Genomic DNA, 26,332 nt, shown 5'->3' on the forward strand with positions numbered 1-26,332 from the left:
TTTTATGCCCATAAATAAGTTTTACCTGTTTTTGAACTTTATATAAAGAAATCACAGTATGTACTGTTTTGTGTCTGGCTTCTTTTGCTTAATACTACAGAATATCAGTAAGATTTACTCATATTATTATAAGTAGCAGGAGTTTTTTTTTCATTGCTATACAGTATTCTTTTGTGTGAACATACACAATCTGTTTATCCATTCTATTATTGGTGGATATTTGGGCTGTTTTTTGAGTTTGGGGGCCATTATAAATAATGCTGCTATGAACACTGCAGTACATGTCATTCAGAGTACACATGTACCCATTTCTGAAGTTTATATATACCTAATAGTAGAATTGTTGAGTCAGCTTTAGTAGATACTGCCAAACCATTTAGCAAAGTGATTGCACCAATTTATACTCTACTAGAATCCAATTTTTCCACAGTAGAACCCTTTTAAAGGTGGTTCAACCCAACTAAACTGCTATGTTAATAAATAAATGGAGTTTTAGTTCTCGAAGGGTCTGAACTTAATTGTAGGTAGGACCTGACTAATTCGACAATTATACTATTTACATGTGATTTTAGCAAAACACCTAAACACTAGTTTATACATCACCAAAATAAAACGGAAGCCTGTCTAAATTTTCCCCTTGACAACATAAATCAATTTATATAGGCTCAACCCTCTAAGGATAATAAAATTCTCCCCAATTTATCATTAGATAAGAACACAAGACCAACCTATTATATTTCTAGAACTGGCAAATATCTGCATAAAGCGTGAACTGGTGAACAGCAATTCAAACATTCTCTCAGCACTGATATGAAAAACACGGTTGATATAAAGTCTTCCATGAAGATCTTCCTCAGGAATATTTTCTGGGAAAACAAAAAACATGGAACAAAAAGTGAAGAAATCAAGGAAAGGTAATTTCAAGGTTTTGTTTTGGGCACAAAATGGTTTTTAAATGTGATTACAATGATCAGCACATTACAGGACACTATTAAAACTCTAAATTGGTATTATATACATATGTACTATGTAAAACTATACATAATAGTATACAGTAATTAAACTATATATGATCAATAGTTCAGTCAAAACCCAAAAGATATAGAAATATTTAACTTGAATATCAAACTCCCATAATCTATCATTCAAAAGAATATTTCATGAATTTGTGTGTCATCCCTGTGCAGGGGCCATGCTAATCTTCTCTGTATCATTCCAATTTTAGTATATGTGTTGCCAAAGCGAGCACTCAAAAAACTATTTCAAGAGTGACAAGGGCAGTTCTGAGACACATACGGGGGTATCAACCACGGTGAATAGCAGGTCCTATTTCTGAATACGCAAACATTTGGTAATTACTAAGTCATGAATGACTCGAATATCTCTCTGCTGCACTCACTAACTTATTAGCCTGAACAGTGTTTCAAATTTGACTTAAAGCTCACTCCTCCAAGACAAGTATCACTGTATCCACTACCTACTCTCAATACCACACATTAAAAGAAATCCTTCTGAAAAGTATTCTTCAAAGCTAAATAAAGCCCAACGGAATATTATATTTTTCTAAGAATTTGACAGCGATAATTATGTTGAAAACTCCTGGTAGCAAATGAAGAAGCAACATCTGCTCACCTCTCCTCATGTTCCCTGGAAACACTGCATAAAAGAGCCCAGAAATCTATGGTGCTTAGCATATGGCAGGTATTGTGCTAAGCACGTTACAAATATTCACTCTTCTTATCCTCACAGCAATCCTGCGAGATAAGAGGTATTAACATCTTCATCTCCATCGTACAGATGAGAAAACTGAGACACTGAGAGAATTGCTGAAACTCGCCGAAGCTCTGTGGCTAGTGAGTGACTGAATTGGAATTTGAATTCACTGTAGCTCCAGAGCACACAAACTAAACCTCTATTTTATAGTTCAAGGAGTTTAACTTAGAAGAATTAAAAAGAAATTTTTTAAAAAAGGGACATCTAGGAATAGGAGCCTGGTAGAATAAAGGAAATAAAATAAAGCAATCCAATGTGAAATTTTAATGATTTCAGGACTGGGATTATTTATTATTTCAAGGATTATGCCTGTCAGTACAGAATGACAACTGTGACAAAAGCTCCCCACAGTTCACAAATCAAGCTCTAAGAATTATCTGTGTCAAGCATCTGTCCATGTTAAGCCATGAGAAGCAGTCACTTAAAGTAAAAGATAGTGGTCTAAGAATCAGAAAAACTCTTCTAGCTCTGCCTTCACCCCAGCTATTGGTTTTTCTCCCTCATGAAATGGTCTGTGTCTCCCTATTTTGCTACAGGTGCAAAGAGCTTAGGGACATCAGGTAGATACTGATTTACCTTCTCCTTGCAACAATACTATGTGTAGGCAAAAGCTATTCACTGCAATTTCAAGTAATGGCTCCTTCGGCATAGAAATGAATCACTGAAACTAGGCAATTAACTAAGGTTCTGTGAGGCAACTTCCTAATTAGGCTTGAGAAATAGCTTTTTCTGACATAGAAGTAATATATGTTCATTGTAAAAATAATTCATGTATTCACAAAGAAAGCAAACAAGTACATGTGATTCTATTAATCCTGCTCATCACCTTCACAGAACTTATCCCAACTTGTAATTATATTTTTATTGGCTTAGTGACTTGTGTATTGTCTCTCTCCTGCACTAGACTCTAAGTTCTATGTGAACAGGGATCATGTTGATTTCAAACACCTAAGTACATTACATGTTTGGCACACAATAAGTGTTAAATAACTTTTTGAATGAATAAGTGACTATGGAAAATGCAAAAAATCTTAGGGTCTACTTTTATTTATAGGACTTTAAATTTGCAATCATATTTTTAAACTTTTTAAAAAAATAATTTTAGAGGTACAAGTAACTAAACTAGGCTTTATTCCTATTTTTTCCAGTAATGTCCCGTTCTGTTCAAGAACCCAACCCAAAGTCCCATGTTGAATTTAGCTGTTATCTTCTTAGTCTCCTCCAATCTATGACAGTCCCTCACTTTTTCCTTGTTTTACAGTGCCCTTATACATTTGAAAAGTACAGGTCAGGTATTATGTAGAAAGTCCCTCAATTTGGGTTCATCTGAGGGTTTTTTTTCATGATTAGACTGGGGTTTGGATTTTGGGGAAGAATACCACAGAAGTGAAGTACCCTTCTCCTCAAACTCAGGGTGTACACATATCAGCATGACTTATGTGATGTTAACCTTGATCACTTGGTGGTGTCTGGCAGGCTTCTCCACTTCAAAAGTATTATTTTCCTCTTTCCACATTCTATTTGTTAGAAATGAGTCACTAAGTTCAGCCCATACTCAAGGGGAGGAGAATTAAGCTCCACCTCCTGGAAGGGGGAGTATCTACATATATTATTTGGAACTCTGTGAGGAAGACTCGTGCTTGCTCCCCCATTTATATATTTATTCAATCATTGGTATCAGTATGGACTTATGAATAATTATTTTATACTTGAGGTTTTAATGCAGTATTATCATTATTTATTTTGCTGCTCACAAATTTTTTTTTTGTTTGGCCATTAGAAGCTCTTTCAGGTTGACTCCTATGTCCTTTCGACATGCCTCTTTTTTTCTTTTTCAAGCACTTCTTTATATTCTGGCACTACAAGATGTTCCAGGTTCATTTTGTATATTCCCCAACTGGGCCCCAGAAGCAGCCATTTCTCTAAGGAGTCCTGGAACTCTAATTTTTCAAAAGTAAGTTTCCCATTTAAGAAGGACATAAATTACACTTATATAAATATTTCAATACAATATCTTCATATTTCATTTAAACTCCATTATTCGATACAATGTTCTATATCATGACTGATAAAACATAATCTGTGGTATTGCTGCTGGAAATTAACAATAATACTTTTTGTATGTAAATGTGTTTGAGGAAGTAAGGATATGAAATAAACTATTTCCACCTGGGATTATTTTTTTTAATATTTATTTATTTGGCTGTGCCGGGTCTTAGTTGCGGCATGTGGAATCTTTGCTGCGACGTGCACGATCTTTAGTTGCGGCATGCATGCGGGATCAAGTTCCCTGACCAGGGATCGAACCCGGATCCCTGCATTGTGAGCGCGGAGTCTTAACCGCTGGACCACCAAGGAAGTCCCTGGGATTATTTATTTATTAAATTCATGGTACTTTAAAGCTTCCTACCTAAATAACATCACCAATAATATTGCTGGAAATTTATTAAGCTAGCAGGTGGCATTTTAAATGGGGAAAGGAACACTGCTCAACTTAGTAGCAGGTTACTATTTCCAATAAAGAAGAAATACTATTTCAACCATATAAGTTTGAAAGTGGCCAGTGGAAATCGTGGGGAAATTGAGACATAAATATGAGAAGGATCTGGACATGAATAAAACTGAAACCAGATGTTGATAGTATTTTGAGGATGTGTGAAAAATGTATTAGGTAGGTATGCAAGAAAATTAGGTAATTTGGAGTTTAATTGAGTAACTAAGGACACACAATTTGTTTTATCTTCCATTTTCTAAAAATGGGTGATTAGGGCTCATATGCAATATAGAAACTACGTCACTATTATTCTTTGTTTATTTCTAGATAAAGACACAGCTTATATGAGTTTTAATGTTATCCTTTAATCATTAATGTTAATTTTATAGGAACTCAATAAAGAAAGTAAGGCATTTTTTTTAAAGGACCATTCTTATAAAAAAGCAGGTGAGAAAGAAGGGGGGAAAAAATCCCCGTTTTGCTGTCACTTACATGTCTGGCCACTGGGTGCCAGAGTAGATCTTCCTACAGTTAGAGGTTCAAGCAGGCAGGGGATAACTAATTCACAGGGCTGCATACCCAAGCGTGAATGGTAAGGACACGAAGAGAGTCTAGTCATTCCTGGTGCTCGATCCTTTTTTAAAAAGACTTCCTCTCAACTATCTTTTCAAAAGAACACATCAACTGTCTTCTTAATGCATTCTATGATATTTTAGGGACTTGTTTATATTTATTTACGTTTTTAAGAGCGTGGGTTTAGTTTTCATCAGAGATGCTTCAGTGTTTCCAAACCAAGGTTGAACCTGATTTGGATTTGGTTTTCAAGGATTTGGTCTTGGTTTGGTTTTGGATCTGATTTTAGATTTGGACTTGATTTGGATTTGATTTAGATTTGCCTTGGATCTAGTTTTGGTTTTCATGGATTTAGTAAACAGCCTTCAGGGGTTCCCAAACCAGGCCTAAGCCGAACAGTAAGTGGACTAGCAAATACAATCATGCCGGACAGATCCAAACCACTACAACGTCCCCATCACCAATATCCTGGTAGGAATATTAATATAACTTGCTGGTACAAAAGCAAGTATAGCAAAACTCCACTGGCATTACTCCTTTCTTGAAATTTGAAAGTAGTCACTACCCTAGATCTTTCCCATTGTCTCCTCACTTCACTGACTTTAGTGTCAATAATCTTACAGCTAAAAAGAAAAAAAATTCCTTGAAATGCCCACTTGATAAGCATGACAAGCCCTAGGTTATTGGTTCTAACTTAAGAGAAATTAAAGAGAATATGATTTGCTATAAAGTTTCCCTTAAGCAACTGCTTTTTATTTTTATTATATTCTCTACTTTTGAATCTCTCTCTCTTTCTCTTTTTTCTTTTCTGTGGTTAAGGAAAGTAGTAAAATTATAGTATTACACCATGATTTTTATTATGATTTTTTAAAACTCAAACGGTATTAAAGACTCGAATGTAAGACCTGAAACCATAAAACTTCTAGAAGAAAACATAAGCAGTACATTCTTTGACAGCTTTCTTAGCAGAATTTTTTTCTGTATATCTCCTCTGGCAAGATAAATGAAAGCAAAATTAAATAAATGGGACTAGATCAAACTAAAAAGCTTTTGCACAGTGAAAGAAACTATAATCTAAATGAAAAGGCTGACTAGAATGGGAGATGACATTTGCAAACAATATATCTGATAAGGGGTTAATATCCAAAACATGCAAAGAACTCATACAACTCAACAACTGAAAACCACCTGATTAAAAAATGAAATGAGCAGAGGACCTGAATAGATATTTTTCCAAAGAAGACATACAGATGGCCAACTGGCACATGAAAAGATGCTCAACATCACTAATCATCAGGGAAATGCAAACCAAAACTACAATGAGGTACCACCCCACACCTGTCAGAATGGCTGTCATCAAAAAGACAGCAAATAGCAAGTATTGGGGAGGATGTGGAGAAAAGGGAACCCTTGTGCATTGTTGGTGGGAATGTAAACTGGTGCAGTTACTGTGGAAAATAGTATGTAGGTTCCTCAAAAAATTAAAAATAGAACTACCATACAATCCAGCAATTCCACTCCTGGGTATTTATCTGAAGAAAACGAAAACACTAATTCAATAAGATATATGTGTCCCACTAAGTTCACTATAGCATTATTTACAGTAGCCAAGATATGGAAGCAACCTAAGTGCCCATCAACAGATAAATGGATAAAGAAGGTGTGGGGTGTGTGTGTGTATATATACACACACACACAATGGAATATTGAGTAATGGAATATTACTCAACCATAAAAAAGAATGAAATCTTGCCGTTTTTGACATAGATGGACCTAGAGGGTATTATGCTTAGTGAAATAAGTCAGACAAAGACACATACTGTATGCTTTTACTTATACATGGAATCTAAAAAACAAAACAATGAACAAACATAACAAAAACAGAGTCATAGATACAGAGAACAAACAAGTGGTTGCCAGAGGGAAAGGGGGTTGGAGGAGGAGAAAAACAAGTGAGGGACATAAGAAGTACACCATCCAGTTACAAATGAGTCATGGATAAAAAGAAAATAATTGCTTTTCCCTTGCTACTGCTTCATCTCCCCCATCTTAAGGCTTGGGACATTAGAAGCTAAACGTGATGAAGATTTTCAAATTCCAGGCTTCTGAAAAGTGGAGAGAGGTTAGATTTAGCAGCCCCTTTCCTCTATTTCTTATTAACTTCCATCCTTTTTTGGTTCATTATAGAGTGAGTCTGTATCTAATGCAAAAACCAAATGCTCAATTTGCACACACCTAATATAAAAGTAAACATTAAAATACGTAACTGAAATTTTACTAAAATTTATAAGAAATTCTTTACCTTCATCAACAGAATCTGAAGTGCTGCTTTTGTCCAAAGAAAGATATTCATTTTTATTCAAGTCCAGTGATTTTGATGACAGTCTACTTAACCTCTTTTCTGAAGTTAGTGAAGGACTTTTGATCTGTTTCTCACTTTGGGGTTCCTCTTTCCCTAACCCCTAAAAAGCAAACAATGAGATCTTTAATAATAAAGACACTTTGAAATACTACTTTTTGAAAAATTTATGTTTGTATCACATTTCCAATTCAGTCCAAAAAATATTGGTAGATAACATAGACTATCCTAAAGTCATCTTCTTATACATTAATGAACAATAAACTTATGAAGATCATAAAAAAAGAACTCACAGACAATTAACAACCTGTGAATCACTTAAGTCGAAGAGAAAGGGGACAAAGGACAAAAATAATAGAACAGTCAGTTCTTTGGGGTGTGCAAAGGAAAGGAGTCACACCCAGTTAGTTTCCCCAGACAATACCTGCCCCATCACCTCAAGGAAGAGAACTCACCCATCTCTTAAGACCAGTAACTAAAGGGGAAAGGGAAAGAAAAAAGAGAGATAAAAGTCACATAAGAGTACAGTGAGGGAGAAAAGATTAAAAGGGAAAATTAATTTCACAGCAAACCCATAAGAACAGAGTTGGCTTTGCTGTTAAGGGACTAAGGAATTGGGCATTAAAATATATTCAGTATATACTGCTATCCATACTTTCTGGGAATGGCTTAATAAAGATATGTCATTTCTATAATAAATTTAATATTAGGCATTAAAGTATGAACGCTATTGCTATGTTAGTAGTATTCAAGTAGAACAGTATTATAATTAGGCTTAATAGAACAGTGTGATAAATATAAACTACACAGCAATGTACTTTCTTGCATTGTCTGTGTATAAGCAGATGAAAGACAGCAAAAGCGTATCTATAACTTCCTGCCCCATGAGATCTTTGAGCAGCACTGAACAACAGAAGCAGCTCCAGGGAGGAGACCGGCTTCCATTGGCCACTCAGAAAGCAGAATAACAACCGGGCCTCAGGACTCAGTTTATTAAAGGATTATACTATCCTAGTTGAGGACTGATTTTTCAATCAGAGAGTACTGTTAAAATCAAGACTTGATTTATTTCGGAGTTCCACACTACGAAGCAACAGGTTTATTAGCTGACCCAGGGTCTCTTTAGATGCTGAGTAACTTTCCACACATATTTCTCCTGTTGTTTCTAATTAAGATATAGTTCCTATTATAAAGAACATGGACAGATACTTATAGGAAAAGTAACAGTCCCTATTTTTGAATGGTTAGCATCTGGACAATTTTTATTTCTTTGTATATTTTTCTATATTTCCTGAATTTTTACAAAGAGTATTAATTTTATAACTTAAGAAAAACCTATTTTATTCTTGGAAAAAAATGTTATTTCCAACTTTTTGTTATTTCCAACTTTGTTGGAAGTAAAAATGAAACAAACTAAGTGACATATGATATTCATGATATCTGAGAATCTCACTTTACTGCTCCGAGAGCAAAAGGAAAAAAAGGACCAAACTTCTAAATTACTTGTGTTCCATAACCTGAAAATATCTATACTAAACAACAATGAATATATAATCAATCTTAAAACATTAAATTATTCCTCTACATTCCATTCCCTTTCCTTAGAGAACATATGACTTCCTTTAGGGACAAAACTAGAAGCAAGGACCATTGTCAAAGAGGCTGTAGGAAGGACTCAAGAAATATTAGTAGTTCTGAGAACCCAGTCCTCAAAGTCAGACTTTTGTAAAAGGAAGAGGGGACTGTAAGAGATCCCCTGTCCTGTTACCACCCCAAAATTGAGTGGTTTGGTCTTCTCAGTGAGAACGTACAAGGGGATTAGCATTCAGAATTACCTCCCTTACACCAGCAGTAAGTTCCTAAGGGTCTCTTGATGAATAAGTTTTACATGAAATCCACAACACAAAATCAGACTGAGAGAGGTGCGTGATGATTGCCTGAGACAAGTTTATAACTTGGTGGCCTTTTACATAAATATATTCTGTTTCAATGTTTCCCCAACATTTATTCACAGCAGATGCTGGGAGCTCAAGAGAAGGTAGAAAAGGTCCACTGCTGGCCACACACAGATTCACCTTCAATCATAATAGCTCATGGTTATTGAATACTTAATACGTGCTAGGGACTGTTCAATGCATTTTCACATATATTAATTCATTTAGTTCTTATTAAAAAACCCTGTGGGGTATTAGTGTCCTCATCTTATAGTTGAGAAAACAAAAGCATAGAAAGGTTAAGGAATTAAGTTAATTTATTTAAGGTCATACAGTTAGCAAGTGGCAGAGGTAGGATTTGAAGCCAATGCTCTGATCTAAAACAAGAAATTCAGCATTGGCCCCAAACTTGCATCCCCAATCAGAAGAACAAAAGTTGTACACTCTTAGCACTCAGAATGTGGTCTAAGTACCATTCTTCATTAAAACTATGGCTCACTAGAAAAAATGGCTGATACTATGTCTGGAACAGAAAGTATACAAAATGTGCCTAGGACACATTATTGTACCAGAAAGAAAGGAAGTCATCAAAGATTATTGATTATTTCAAAAGGACAAAGGAGCCAACCTGAAGGGGCTCCCATTGGCAGAGGGGGCAAACTGAGTATAAAAAGTAGTAACAGGGCTTCCCTGGTGGCACAGTGGTTGAGAGTCCGCCTGCCGATGCAGGGGACACGGGTTCGTGCCCCAGTCCGGGAAGATCCCACATGCCGCGGAGTGGCTGGGCCCGTGAGCCAGGGACGCTGAGCCTGCGCATCCGGAGCCTGTGCTCTGCAACGGGAGAGGCCACAACAGTGAGAGGCCCGCGTACCGCAAAAAAAAAAAAAAAAAAAAAAAAAAAAAGTAGTAATAATAATGACTTCAAGTGATAGAAACTCACTGAAATTTAAAAAAATTGAAGGGCTTATAATAATACTTGAAAAAATAAAGAAAGAAACTAACTGACTATGAAGCCCAGTAATTAACTGGATGTGCCTGCTTTAGTAATCAGTTTAACAAGCATCTATTGTTATTCAAGCACGGTGCTCAGAGTTCTCATCTCCCCTTCAAAACAGATTCTTTCCATTACGCACACTACCTACTACGGGAAAAATTCTGCTAACTATGAATTTCTCCACCTTATTATATTTTTAATGATGTCTATCCCCCTCACAGACTGATGCTCAGGGAGCTGCCTGGTAACTCTGCACCATATCCAGCTCTGAACAGAACCACATATTATTCCCACACAACCTCTGCAACTTACAGGCTTAAAACTCTTGTCCTAAAATAAAAGAGCAGCCTGACTCTTAAGTTTTTAAACATTTTGTATATTGTTTTGTTTTGTTTTGTTTTGCAGTACGCGGGCCTCTCACTGTTGTGGCCTCTCCCGTTGCGGAGCACAGGCTCCGGACGCGCAGGCTCAGCGGCCATGGCTCACGGGCCCCGCCGCTCCGCGGCATGTGGGATCTTCCTGAACCAGGGCACGAACCCGTGTCCCCTGCATCAGCAGGCGGACTCTCAACCACTGAGCCACCAGGGAAGCCCTGTATGTTGTATTTTTATTTGCTCTTCCATTATGATGAATACATGGGAGTATCAGGCAGATTTTAAAAGGGATATCATACACTAACCCCTTTTTGTGAATTTCCATCAATTGACTCTGTTTCTGAAACCCGACTAATTGATTCACGGGTTAAACTGATTGGCTTGGATAATTTTTCATCTCTCTCCCCACAGCCATCCAAGCTGCCTCTTCTTGTACTTCTGTAAGAAACACATCATAGAAACATAAACAAGGTCACTTCCGCACAAATAGCTGTTTTTGTTTCCTCACTGAGGTCCTTTTCTATTATAAAGCATTTTGACAACAAATTTTTTTTTGTAATGTAACAAATAAGCTTCTACTTATAACAAAGCTATCTTCTTAATTCACACGCAAATTGACTTCACTGCTGAAAATAAAATATGCTCATATAAGATTTTATAAACTTCAGAAACCATTAAGAAATTAACCAAGTACAAGTGGCCGTAACAGCAACTAATAAAATGAACATTGCTTATTTAAATTTCAGGTTGTGGACAATGAAGAAGCTTCGAAAGGTGCAGGGTAGGTGTTTGAGTTGGATGCCAGGCAACACCGGAAGGCAGTTCTAGATCTCATCTCCTTCCTTCAGATTCAGTCCCAGCTGAGATGGCACATCACTCCAGGAAGGGGAAGCTCCTGATGTCTGAGCACAGAGCCCATCCATCAATCCATGCCTCCCTTCTTGTTCTTCTCGTTCCTGAGAACAGGAATTCCTAAGGTTAAAGGAAAAGCTTTCAAAGGGTCATAGGGACAAGATTACAATAAATGTCTTGGGACCTTCTTTTCCTCTTTCAGGGAGTGGGGGGAAAAACAGGAAAGTGTATTAAATATAAAAGCAGCACAATGAATCTAATTTCCAGACCTCAATTTTATTGAGCAATTAGCATTCCCATGTAATCATTGCTATGTTTAGGCTTAAAGCTCTCCTAAAATAAAGTGGCTGCCTGACATCTGAATCCATATTATCCTGACAAAGAGACAGAAAAGCTAAAAAAGCCTATTCTACTCCACCCAAATAATACTTAGGTCTACTACTCAGTTGCTCCTGGCCAGGCAGAATAGCAGGACTCTGAGGAAACCAAACAAGGAAAACGGCTCCTGGAGACAAGACCACCAGCTGAGTATCTGTACTTGAGGATTTTAAGGATGGAGGTGGATTGTGGAGAAATGAAGAAAAAAAGAGGAAGGAGAGTGAAGGAAAGATTGAAAGTGAGAAGAAAGAAGATGGAAGAGCTGAGGAAATACAGGTGTGAGGTAGATATGCTTCTCTCAGAGATTGCAAGAATGAGAAAAGAGTAGAAGAGGGAATGAGGATCCAGGGAAGTCCCAAGCCTAGTACACTTTACAAGGAGAGTAGTCCAATGGAAATTTTTAACTTTACAGAAAACTAATAAAATATACATGTGTAACCATGTAAAAAAGACTGTAAAATATTAATGCTGAGCTGACACAATAAAAATAGCATCAGTATAACTAGAAGATTTATCTAGATAGAATAAAGTCTTGTACACACATGAGACTTTGAAAGATTTCCATCTTAAGACTTATTTGCTACAGAATTTTTAAATAAATAATTTACCTAATTTTTTATTAAGGTATAATTCATATATCATAAAGTTCACCCCATTTAAAGTGTACAATACAGTGATTTACAGAGTTGTGCAGTCATCACCACTATTTAATTTTAGAACATTTTTATCACCCCAATAGAAGCCCTGTGCCCATCAGCAGTTGCACTCCTCACTCTCCCTTTCTCCCAGTCCCTGGCAACTGCTCATCTACTGTCTATCTCTATGGATTTACTGATTCTGGACTCTATTTCATATAAATAGAATCATACAATATGTGGTCTTTTGTGACTGCCTTCTTTCACTTAGCATAACGTTTGCTCTAGAATTTTCATGTATTATCCTTAGTTGTTTTTATTGCTCTGACCTCAATTACCACTGGACCAAAAGCACTTTTATTTGTACAGGTTAATAATAATGTCCACTCTTCCAAGTGAATTCCCATCAGTCAAAAATAATCTCTCTCCACTCTGAATTTTTCCCACATTATCTATTGCTCTTTTTGGCCCTTATCATTTTCAACCCTGTATTATAATTTTTTGCATTCCCTGTAGCGCTATAAGCTCCTTTCATTAATGCATTCAATATTTATTGAGTGCCAACTACATGTCAAGTACTACGCTAGGGTATCCCTGAGGAACAGTCATATTATCTTTGTATCCCTTAAAATATCTTCCAGCTAATTTTCTTTATTGTTATCTATAGGTGCAGAGATTTCACTAGGTACTTCTCCATATCCTTAATAAAAAGGTTTACTAACCCCATGCTTTAAGCAAATCCTAGGTGACACAGTTACAAAGTTAACATTTCCTCATCTGACCTGTATTTGCTTACCAATTTAGCAAACTATTCACTGTCCTCACCTTTCACTCATTCCACTACAGAGAAGCAAGAGGCAAATTTCACTGGTTGGTGAATAAATAGAAAGCCTGAATTAGTAAAGTCTAAAATAATTCTGCTTTGATTAATGATTAATAAATCTTGACATTTCGAAACATTTTGCAGTACCTTGGCTGCACATTATCCTCAATCGACAGGGACAAGTTCTCCATCTCTTCAGCATTTAAGCCTAGCTCAGTGCCATAGTTCTGCTGGAGCAGCTGCCAGAATTCCTGTCTGGTCAAGCTCTAGAATGACAGAAAGATTACCCTGACTATTGGAAAACATAACATAGTATACAACATAGTGATTCAAAACATGAATTCTGAAGTCAAAATGACCTGTTGTGGAGTTACCAGTGTATGGCTTTGTTAGTTATTTTACCTTTCTAGATATCAGTTTTCTGTATCTATAAAAAGTGGGTTAACGAAACGTATCCGACATAGTTGACACTGGGAAGAGGTAGATGATGATTTTAAAGTGTGTAATATAGTAACTACTGTCAATGGGTGTAAGACATTTAAAACCCTCTTTTTAAAAAATAATTTGTTCATCGTTTCTGGCAATTACTAATCTGTGATTTAAATTCTGCAATCCAACCAGTCTACCAGGATGACTGGATCACCATTCAGAATACCAAACGTCAGTTCAGAATCCCTCCCCTTAATTCATAATGTATCTGAATATTTTAACTATATTTGAAACCTCACATATCAGTAAATTTAAAATTATATTTTCCTAAAATATAAAATGCAAGAGTCTGGAATTCAGAATATTTCCGTTTTTATTTTTATTTATTTTTAATAAAGTCCAGCTTGTTCTTTCTTTGCAGGTATCATATCAGTGTTAAATAATCTAATATAAAAAATGCATGTGTTACAAAGGAAAACAAAAACAATAATAGTATGACAACCAACAGTCTGATTTTTAGAAACATTATAGATGGTTAATTACATAATTAAGCAAGGTAGAGGGAGGCAGCCTAACACTTGAAGCAACTGTTGGCAAGATTCTTTACATCTCTCATTCATTCAACAGATATTTATTTAGAACCTACCATATGTGTATCACTGCACTAGATGCTAAAACGGATAAAAATGATGTCCTACTTGCTCTCAAACAACTATAATTTAGTTGAAGAAACACTGCAAACTTTTAAGTAAAAGTTAAATATGACAAGCTATATCATTATTATGTACTAAAGAACTGGTAGAATCAACATGATACAGAAATCTAAAGGAAAGAAATATTACTGTGGTTTAGGGTGATCAGATAAGGCTTCACATTGCAGAAGGGTCTTCAGCTAAGCTGAAGGAAGGACATGAATAGAGGAAATGGAGAAATAAAACAATTTGGGAGAGGGAAGCTACATAAAAATATAGAATAAAATACATGAAAAACATAAGCAATATTTGTTTTGAAGTCAGTTATCAATTTATCAGACTAATCAGAGTAAAAATTTTAAGTGGGTAAATAGTAGCAAAAATATAGGGAAATTTTATGGGGCAAAAACATACAGACACCTTGAATTCCTCACAGACATTCCCAATGACAAATACCACACTTCCTTTTTTCTTTTTCCCTGTTTCTCTTCTCTGTCTAGTAGCTATGGTATCTTTGTTTGTTACATTACACTAGATGACCTTCATTACATTTCATGGAAACTCAAAGATATTAAGAACAGAATTTCTGCACTTTAGACTGCTAGTTCCCAGATGACTAAGATTCCATAAGAGTAGTCGTTGAAACTTCAGATGCTACTATCAGTATTTCAAAAAGTCAAAAATATCCAAACAGTTACCTACAATAAAGTTTTTCAAGCTAGATAAAATGTCAGGCCTCTTCGTTTGGAGCTGAATTATATTAACCTAGAGTGGTTATCTCAGGCTGATAAGAAACTCTCATTGGAAATAATGTATCCCTAATAAACGATAATGTTCTAACATTTTATTATTTAATATACACCACTTATTTGGTTGACAAAAAGTCTTTTGAAGCATAGTGTCCACAGAAGAAAAATAAAAAGGATCACTAGTGGTAGAGAAAGAAACCACTGTTCTTGATCCTAAAGATACCCACACACATTTCTGATTCCCACTCCAGAAGAACCATTTGTGAATGGCTTTTTTTTCACAATAGCAGTTAGCTCATACTAATAATTAGCTCAATATTCCAAAGATGTTATCTCTGAAACAATTTTAGTGTCATAAATGCATGGTTAACTTTATAAAGAGAAACAAACAATTTTTCAATATACTTGTGGAAGATTAACCTTTTATAAAAAGTCTTCTGAAATAATAGGTATCAAAGTATTCCAAAAACAAACTAAAGCAAGTAGATAAACAATGAGCTAAGCACTCAGACAGCTTTCTAAGAGTGAAAGAAATGAAACTTATAAGTAAAATAGTATCAACAAAAATATAATTTTAATTGACTACATCAATAAATGTTTTAAATATATTATCAAATACTATCAGGAAGTTAATAGAGTAATTTCAATACACTTTTAATCTGTTAAATTAAATTTAAACATATAAGGTTAATAGAAAACAAAATAGAACTCATTTAATTTGTCACCTCATAGATTTGCTAATTTGTTAAAAATGACTTTTTCTACAAAGTTGGCACAAAGTCACAAAAATGATTATTTACAGCCATGCTGAATATTCAAACATTAAAACATATACCCAGACTGATATTCATAATCCTTTCAATAATCAGCAGCAGAACCAGGGTTAAGTAGCCTTAAAAAACAACTTAAATTTTAAACAAAGGCTGACCACCTACCTGCTAACAATGGGGAGGAAGGCTCCCCGTTCAACCTGCTGAGCACTTGAACAAAATAAAGACGAATCAAGCAGTAATCAGATAAGGCTCAAAAGTCAGATCAATTTCTGGCCCAGAAAGCTTTGTATTCTAAGTACGCTGCAAAGTCTTTATCTGCAGCAGAGTTCCAAACATTTAGTGACAACCGTGCTTCAATCTTCTAGTTTTGTTATGAGAAGTTTTCCTTATAAAAGACAAGCTCTACTATAATTTAAGGCAAATGATTTGTCACTTCCTGGCTTGTAGTATCAGCACTCTTATCCAAGGCTGCCCTTCAGAATGCAGAATTGGAAGTTACACCTCACTCTACAGGTTCCTAAGCCACTCCTACCAGAATAGGTTAGGTAAACAGGGTTTTATTAAAGAGACAGTTCCCAATTTCTTCTGTTCTACACACTGATTAGAAACAAAAAATGCAAATGAAAATATATTGCCTATGCTCAATTATGTAAAATGCTTATTGCAATATGATTTTAATCTCATTTTTTAAATTAAATATATTAAGGGTTAAATTTTCCTCTCCATGCTAATACTTCCTATTCAATTCGGGCAATATCATCGCTTCTTCATACCCCACTTCTTCAGTACTAATGTCACAGCCCCATCAGACTCCTGCATTAACCCTTTACAACTATCAAGGATTGCAACTCTTGAGTACTGTAAATGGAACGTCAGGAAATGTCAAGAAGAATGAGCTATTCAGGTGGAGCAATTCCAAGAAGCAGTCGGCATAACTTTCATCACTGAAAAGTTTACATGTTGATTACTCAATAATTCTTTCCTTTAGAAATATTTTTTCCTTTATTCAGAATAATTTCCTGGCAGGGACCTACCTGGACTATAATAAACACTATAGAGAGTCTCATCTACCAGTTCTAATTTATTTCCCAGAAGAAAAATTTTCTTCTAAGTGAAAAATCAAATCTTGCCCTAATTTCTACCTAGCTAGAAACAGCTACCTAGCTGTTCCATCTAGTCTGGTAAATTGTGTAGACATGTCAAATGCTACTTGATAGACTGCAAGGATCAACCTTTTTGGGGGAGGTAGGGTTGCTAAAATCTAATCATTTTATACAACAGCAGAATGAGGGACCAAAGCAACACTGGAGGATACTACTCGCTCAAACTGAAGAGAGCTCACTATGGGGCTAGCTTTTACTCCCTAAAAACCAGTGCTCTTGGCATATTATGGCAGGTCTTACTGACCTAAACCATAGATACATATCCTCACTGTACCATGGTAACCAAATAGCTATGAGAAAAATATACATTAATTGTACTGTAAATGATTTTTATATACTTTTGCTAAATATAAAAATCCCTTATAGTAAACCACTGGATATGGAGCAGAGCTGAGCTCCGTAGGTTGAAGAGGGAAAACAGAACCTAAGACTGGGCCCAAAGAAAGTCTGGCATGCAGAGGCTGAGTGGAAGAGGAGGGAAAAAGGACAGAAAAATACAAGAGAGGTAGAGCAAAGTTCAGAAAGAATGATATGGAAATCAAGGGGAAAAGGTGTTTCAAAATAGAGGGAGTGGGGCTTCCCTGGTGGCGCAGTGGTTGAGAGTCCGCCTGCCGATGCAGGGGACACGGGTTCGTGCCCCGGTCTGGGAAGATCCCACATGCCGCGGAGCGGCTGGGCCCGTGAGCCATGGCCGCTGAGCCTGCGCGTCCGGAGCCTGTGCTCCGCCACGGGAGAGGCCACAACAGTGAGAGGCCCACGTAACGGGGAAAAAAAAAAAAAAAAAATAGAGGGAGTGTGCCATGGTGTGAAATGCTGCTGAAATATCAAGTAAGATGAACTCACATACACCAAATGCAAGTGTGCAGAGAAGTGGAGCGGCCGTGCAAGCCAGTTCACCATGACTCGGGAGGGCGGGGAGAGGAAGACCCAGAGAGGAAGAAGGAAAGAGTCGGTGGGGAAGGGGGAAGCAGCCAGGTCATGAAGAGCCTGTATTCCACGCTAAATAGAAAAAGCTACCTACTAGTTACACATAGAAAGGCAACAAGTTCAGAAGTGCATTTTTAAATGATCCACTTTTTAAATGACTACTTTTTTGGTAACAACCTAAAGCAGTGGTCCCCAACCTTTTTGGCACCAGGGACCTAATGTGAGCAATGGGGAGCATCAGATGAAGCTTTGCTCACTCACCTCCTGCTGTGTGGCCCGGTTCCTAACAGGAACCTAACAACCCCCCCAGGGGTTGGGGACCCCTGACCTAAAGGACAGATTAGAGTGTTAAAAAGAGATCCTTAGGAGACTACTGTAATGGTTCAAGCTAGAAATGATGAGGGCCTTGATGACCAACATGACATATTGGCAAAGAAGAGGTAAGAAACAAGGATGCACCAGGTTTCTGGCTTGGGTGACTGGGCAGGAGGAGGTATACTTCACTGACCAAGGGAAAATAGGTGGAGGAGTTCTGCCAACCAGAAAGGTAAAAAAGAGGGAACAATATACAAATACTAATACTTCTACACTGCCAGGTTATTATATAGAATATGTGACTAAAATACTTAGCAATTTGCATTTTTTTCCTGGTAAGTTTGAATATTGTACCTATTAGATTTATAGGACTACTGGAAAACTTCTAGATTTCCAAGTAATTCCAAAAGAAAGAATCACTGGAGAGGGGCATAAGCAGTAATAAGAGGTTTGATAAGGCTGAGGAGTCTGCAGGAAAAAGCTGTATGACACTCTTCTGAAAGGTCTCAAAGGTGACACTAACTTGATAAACTAACCACTGTTTGCAGAATGGCCTCAGCACTGTTGACATCCCAGAGATGCACTCAGATCAGCTGACTCAAACCAGCCACACTCACAAGCTGCATGTACATGCTCCGTAGTAAATATACTAATGCATAGTAGGGGAACGATCTTTTCTAATCATCAGAATTTGTTCATCCTACCATCCAGGTAACTGAATACCTTGGAAATCAGACTAGTAATCAGAAATTTGCATGATAAGCATGAAGTCGGAGCAAAGGTAGACAGTTTTAAAGGAAAAATTACTGTGACACTGATGGAGCCTGATGATTCATCGCTGTCCCATCTTTGTACATTTCTCTAGTGGTCAAAGTCTGTCTCTGTGACTTCGCTTTTCTGGCCTAAGTCTTAAGTTCTTGGCCCAAGTCTGGCCAAGCCCCCTTCAGACCAACACATTCTTTCTTTATATATACTAATACAATCAGTAAACTGTTTTAAATCCTTTTTTCCCCAACCCACTTGAGGAACAGGATACTCTCCTGTCATCCTTCAACTAGAGATTCCCAAAATAGGAGATGGAGTGACATGTATCAAAATTGGAAGATGGTGGGTCTGTATACATTGACAAAACACCCCTCATAACCTCCTCCCTAATTCTGACGCGTGCCTCCTACTTCTGGCCTTTGGGAATAAGCCTGAAAGCCATTCTGTCTCTTTAAGCTTTATTTTTTTTTTTTTTTTTTTTTTTTTTTTTTTTTTTTGTGGTATGCGGGCCTCTCACTGTTGTGGCCTCTCCCGTTGCGGAGCACAGGCTCCGGATGCGCAGGCTCAGCAGCCATGGCTCACGGGCCCAGCCGCTCCGCGGCATATGGGATCCTCCCAGACCGGGGCACGAACCCGTATCCCCTGCATCGGCAGGCGGACTCTCAACCACTGCGCCACCAGGGAGGCCCTCTTTAAGCTTTAGAATTTAAAATGAGCACAGATTTCTGCTCTGTTAGGCCCTGGATTTAAACATCTACTCTCAATATGTACTCTTAAATTTCCATGGAGAGCTAGCTTCCCAGTAGCCCCTGTGTACTGGCAAGAGATATCACTATTATATCTCTCAGAGAAAAAATAATACAAAAAGAACAATTTCATTCTGTACACATCCTGCCTGTATTATTAGCATGAGTAATCCTAAATCTAATAATATGATAATATCACTAGAAACATAAAAGTATTAATGAGGCTGGAGTGGTGGGCTGGGGCCAGATCATATAGTCTCTATAAACAATTAAAAATTTTTATCCAAGGGTGATGGGTATTAAGCAGGAAGCTAACATTAGCAGGTATGCATTTTTTTTTTCAAAAAAAGATGAGTTTGGTTTAGTATTGTTCAGAGGTTAAAAAACTGTTTCTGTAAAAGACCATGGAGTAAATATTTCAGGCTTTGTGGTCCATTTAGTCTCTGTTGCAACTACTCAACTCTGCCTCTGTAGTGTGAAACCAACCACAGACAACACATAAAGAATGAGCATGGCTGTGTTTCAATAAAATTTTATTAATGGACATTGAAATTTGAATTTCATATAATTGTCATGAAATATAAATGTAAAACCACTCCTACTTTGTGGACCATACAAAAACATGCGGGAAGACTGTCTGGTTCTGATACAAAACATGGAAGGGGGAGGGGCTTAAACTCAAACAAAAAGTGGAGGGCTGGAGTGGGGAAGGGCTGAGAGGTTCTTTACAAAAGACAGTAAACATCAATTGTTTGTAACCGAGAATGGAGCTGCCACAGTCTCCTGGCCTCACAAATCTCAAACACTCAATGTGCTATCTGCAAGAAGGGTGCTAAACTCAAAGGTTGTGAACTAAGCTGAAGTGCTATTAATTACAGCATGAATGACATGGTGACAGTTTAGACACGTGTCTAAACATTGAAGACTTATGGTAAGCTAACTCAAATACCTGAAATAAACTGTCCTTTCTGAAGCAATGCAACAGAGGAACCTTACGAATGAAAAAAAAAATGTACTTTTAAAAGCATTCTTTCTCAAAGGCACCATATTTGCCTCCAGCTTTTTCCCCTTTTGTAGATTTATCTTACTGGAGAATTAAATAAAATACACACACACACACACACACACACACACACAGATTTAAAATCACTCTATTGTCTTAATCAATCTTAGTGGAATAGTCTTTTATCTAGATTAATATGCTATGCCTTTAAGGCTTTATTACGCAAACAGCAAGCAAAAGTAACACATATTTACTTTTACTCTCAAATTCCCTAATTAAAAGTAAACATGATTATAATATTCTGAACTTAAATTCCCTAAAATAGTTTGAATATATACAAAATTTATTATTCAAGTTACTTGTATTGTTTTCTAAAATTTTGTAGTTAGGCTGTGTATTTTATGAATTTTGGGTTTTACCCTCTCTTTTAAAAAATAGTATTACAAAAGATCAAGGAACCTAACCAATGTGGCTTTATCACTTTAAAAAACTAGAAGACAACTGAGGCTCGTAAAATTACAGACAATACTAAGACTACACCAAGCACCTAGCACTATGCCTGGCACCTAATACTTCCTAAGTGGGAGTTACTATTATTGTTATACATATTAGCATGTTAAAAAGAATTGTTCTTCAAAGATCACTAGAACACAGGAAGGGTAGCTTTGTTTTTTATTTTGTTTTCTAATTCCTTTTCTGGGTGAATTTCTACAGTGTTCAAAATTCCAATTAGGACAGTTTTAAACCTGAGATCTCACCTTCAACTTTCATTACGGTCTGTATAGTACTTAACATATGGTATATGCATAAACGTTGATTTTTGTCATAGTATTGAGCAGAAATGGTAACTGTTCTCTTTATTAAAATGAGAGTATAGCGATATTTCCTGGCGGCGCAGTGGTTAAGACTCCGCACTTTCACTGCCGAGGCTGCATGTTCAATCACTGGTGGGGGAACTAAGATCCCGCAAGTCGAGCAGCATGGCCAAAAACTTTTTTAAAAAAAGGGGGGGGGGTATAGTGTCCACTTGAAATAGAGTTGCATGTTCAATGTTAAAGATAACCAAATAGGGCTTCCCTGGTGGCACAGTGGTTGAGAGTCCGCCTGCCGATGCAGGGGACACGGGTTCGTGCCCCGGTCCGGGAAGATCCCACATGCCGCGGAGCGGCTGGGCCCGTGAGCCATGGACGCTGAGCCTGCGTGTCTGGAGCCTGTGCTCCGCAACGGGAGAGGCCACAACAGTGAGAGGCCCGCATACCGCAAAAAAAAAAAAAAAGAAAAGGTAACCAAATAATCCAAAGATCTGAAAGGTATAACTACAGTAAGGATGGTGATACTCCTCGTGTACACATCAAGAACACAGGTGACATGAGGATCTTTTCAAAGAGCATTAGATTTTACTCCCAGCCAGCATACAAGACATTTCTTGGCTATGGTGGCCTCAGAAGTATTCTGGAATTCCCTCTCTTTCTCCCACTTCAAAGAGCTTTTTGGGGGCTTCCCTGGTGGCGCAGTGGTTGAGAGTCCGCCTGCCGATGCAGGGGACACGGGTTCGTGCCCCGGTCCGGGAAGATTCCACATGCCGCGGAGCGGCTGGGCCCGTGAGCCATGGCCGCTGAGCCTGCGTGTCCGGAGCCTGTGCTCCGCAACGGGAGAGGCCACAGAAGTGAGAGGCCCGCGTACCGCAAAAAAAAAAAGAGCTTTTTTTTTTCATTAAATTTCAGATCTCAGTTTCTCCCCGGCTCACCTGTAAGCCTGAACTTTATCATTTCCCAGGAGGTATTTGTTTTCGTGAAGATGCATCCCAACTTACCCGAGTGTGATAAGCGCAAAAGTGATTTGCAGAGGACACTCAGATCTAGGGTATAACCAAACGTAGGCTGCATAGCAGTCTCTGGTTCCTTGTTAGCACGAGAGAACGCACCTGGAGGATTCCCAGAGTACTCGAAAAAAATTGGTATTTGGGAGCAGGGTTAGCCATGCATGTCCCTAGAGCAACACTAGAGTTTTCAGCCCCCTTCCTGCAGCATGACCTGGTAGGGCAGAGTGGAGCTGCAGGGGGGCTCATACCTTAGCACATCTGCTCGGTGCTCTCCCAGGTGGCTGCCATGCACCGCTGGACCTGGCACCCGCGGGCCCACCGCCCTAAGCATCTCCCAGGTTAGGAGCATGGGCATGGGGAGACTGGGCGCCCAAACTCCAAGAAAGACTCAAGGGGGTGGGGGGAGCTTGGGCTTGGGGCTGCCCTGCCAGCCTTAAACGTTCCCTTAAGGAGGAAGGAGGGACTGTGCTTGGCAAGTTCCCCCACCCCCACCCGCTTCTCTCCTCCATCTCCCAACTTCCAGATCACCTTGAGTCCCCCAGCACTCCTGCAAAGTGAAAGCACCCGAGCAGAGCACTGTTTGAAAGACACAGACCTCAGCAGCTGCCAGAAAAACTGGAAGTCATTCAATCCTAAGAGCCCTTAGGCAAAAGCTGTGCACTCCAGTGAGGAGCTGAGCTGGGTAGCGGGGAGGAGAGGAGGTCAAGTTTCCACCAGTGGTGTTTAAGCTCCTGTTTAAGCTCCTGCTGCAAAGAAGGAGCCTTTCTTATCAGCTGGAAATCTCTACTCTTCCCCCAAACCATTTTTTAAAAAAGTAACAGTTTTACTGAGCTATAATTTACTTACATAAAGTTCACTTTTCTAAAAGCATACAGTATGGAGGTTCCTTAAAAAAACTAAAAATACAGCTACCATATGATCCAGCAATCCCAATCCTGGGCATATATCCGGAGAAAACCATAATTTGAAAAGATACATGCACCCCTATGTTCATTGCAGCAAGATTTACAATAGCCAAGACATGGAAGCAACCTAAATGTCTATCAACAGAGGAAGGGATAAACAAGATGGGGTACATATATATAATGGAATATTAATCAGCCATAAAAAAGAATGAAATAATGCCATTTGCAGCAATATGGATGGATCTAGAGATTATCATACTAAGTGAAGTAAGTCAGACACAGAAAGACAAATACCATATGATATCACTTACATGTGGAATCTAAAAACTGACACAAATGAACTTACAAAACAGATTCACACACTCAGAAAACAAACTTGTGTTTATCAAAGGGGAAAGATGGTGGGGAGGGATAAATTAACAGTTTGGGATTAACAGATACACACTACTATATATAATACAGATAATCAACAAGCACCTACTGTATAGCACAGGAAACTCTACTCAATACTCTGTAATAACCTATATGGGAAAAGAATCTGAGAAAGAATAGATACATGTATTTGTATTGGTATAACGAAATCACTTTGCTGTACATCAGAAACTAACACAACATTGTAAATCAACTATACTCCAATATAAAATAAAAATCTTTTTTAAAGTTTTTACAAAATAATGGCTATAGAGAAATAAATGTCTGTTTAAAAAAATTTTTTAAATAACAAATAACAGCTTTACTAAGCTATAATTCACATACCATAAAATTCACTTTTCTAAAAGCATACAATTCAGTAGTATTTAGCATATCCTGAGTTGTACAACTATCACTACGAATTTTAGAATATTTTCATCAACCCAAAAAGGTGGCCAAATTCATTAGCAGTCAATCCCCATTCCTCCCTCCCCCAAAAACAAATATATTTTCAACTTCTATGAATTTGCCTATTCTGGACATTTAATAAAAACAGAATCATACAATATGTGTTCATTTGGGACTGGCTTCTTTCACATAGCATAATGTTTCAAGGTTTACCATGTTGTACCATGTATCAGTAATTCACTCCTTTTATTGCTGAATAATATTCCATTTTATGAATATACATTTTGTATATTTTTATGTATACTTTCATCTGTTGATGTTTCTATTTTTGGCCACTATGAATAATGCTATGAATATTTGACTGCAAGTTTTTGTGTGAACATATGCTTTCAATTTTCTTGCATACAACCCTAGAAATGGAATTGCTGGGTCATATGGTAGCTCTATATTCAACATTTTGAGAAACGACCAAACTGTTTTTCAGATTTTTCAAAGTTTTACAATGCCACCAGCAATGCATGAGGGCTCTAGTTTATCTACATCTTCAACATTAGGTAATGTCTGTCTTTTTATTTTAGCCATCCCAGTGGGTGTGAAGTGGTATCTCACTGTGGTTTTGATTTATGTTTCTCTAACAGCTAATGACACTAAGCATCTCTGCATGCACTTAGTCATTTGTTTATGTTCTTTGGAAAAATTACAATTCAAATCCTTTACCCACTGTTTAATTGGCTATTTGTCTTTTTCTTGTTGAGTTGTAAGAATTCTTTATATACTCTTAACTTGCACATATTTCCTCTCCAGATATATAACTCTGGATGCAAATACCTTATCAGATATATAACTTGCACATATTTTCTCTCCAGATACATAACTCTGGATGCAAATACCTTATCAGATATATAACTTGCAGATATCTTCTCCATGAGTTAGTTGCCTTTTCCCTCTCTTGATGGACTCCTTCAAGCACAAAGTTTTTAATTTTGATGAAATCCAATTTACCTATTTTTTTCCTTTTTCACTTGAGCTTTTGATGTCATATCTAAGAAACCATTGTCTAATCCAAAGGTCATGAGTATTTACGCCTACAGTTTCTTCTGAGAGTTTTATACTTTTAGACCTTGCATTTAGGTCTATGATCCATTCTGAGTTAATTTTTGTATATGGTATGAAGTAGGGGTTAAAATTCATTCTTTTGCATGTTGATATCTAGTTATTCCAGCACCATTTGGTGAAAAGACTATTTATTCCCCACTGAATTATTTTGGTAACCTTGTCAAAAATCAATTTATGATTGATAATTAATTTTAAGATTTTATTTCTAGATTCTCAATTCTATGCCATTAATCTATGTCTAGACTTTTGCCAGGTATACTGCCTTGATTACTGCAGATTTGTAGTACACACTGAAATCAAGAAGTGTAGAGCTTCCCTGGTGGCGCAGTGGTTGGGAGCCCGCCTGCCGATGCAGGGGACACGGGTTCGTGCCCCGGTCCGGGAGGATCCCACATGCCGCGGAGCGGCTGGGCCCGTGAGCCATGGCCGCTGAGCCTGCACGTCCGGAGCCTGTGCTCCGCAGCGGGAGAGGCCACAACAGTGAGAGGCCCGCGTAACGGAAAAAAAAAAAAGAAGTGTAAGTCCTCCAATGTTATGAACCAAACACAGGGTATACTGCCTTGATTACTGCAGGTTTGTAGTAAACATTGAAATCAAGAAGTGTTAAGTCCTCCAATATTATGAACCAAATTGTAGTCCCCCAAATTCACATGCTGAAGCTCCAACCCCCAATATGACTATACTTGGAGACAGAGATTTTAAGGAGGAAATTAAGGTTAAATGAAGTTGCTATGGTCTGAATTGTGTCTCCCACAAATCCATATGTTGAAACCCCAACTCGCAATGTATTTGGAGATGGGGCCTTTGGGTTCCAGAACTCTAAGAAAATAAATTTCTGTTGTTGAAGCCATTCAGTCTATGGCATTTTTTTAATGGCAGACCTAACAGACTAATTCATCCAACTTTATTCTTCTTTTTC

General features: G+C 37.6%; 1 protein-coding gene across 1 annotated transcript in view; it reads right to left on the reverse strand.

The window, feature by feature from the left end:
- The window catches only part of GRAMD1C (GRAM domain containing 1C), a gene marked incomplete at both ends in the record, with an annotated part of 92,879 nt that overhangs the window by 17,135 nt on the left and 49,412 nt on the right, over nt 1–26,332 (reverse strand). Inside the window, 4 exons of the mRNA XM_079704153.1 lie at nt 729–866; nt 7,143–7,302; nt 10,807–10,939; nt 13,337–13,455. Of these exons, the coding sequence (XP_079560279.1) occupies nt 729–866; nt 7,143–7,302; nt 10,807–10,939; nt 13,337–13,455 (550 nt within the window). The remainder of the gene's footprint in view (nt 1–728; nt 867–7,142; nt 7,303–10,806; nt 10,940–13,336; nt 13,456–26,332) is intronic.

This window comes from Hyperoodon ampullatus (genome assembly GCF_949752795.1).
Source record: "Hyperoodon ampullatus genome assembly, chromosome: 5".
Classification (NCBI taxonomy): Eukaryota; Metazoa; Chordata; class Mammalia; order Artiodactyla; family Ziphiidae; genus Hyperoodon; species Hyperoodon ampullatus.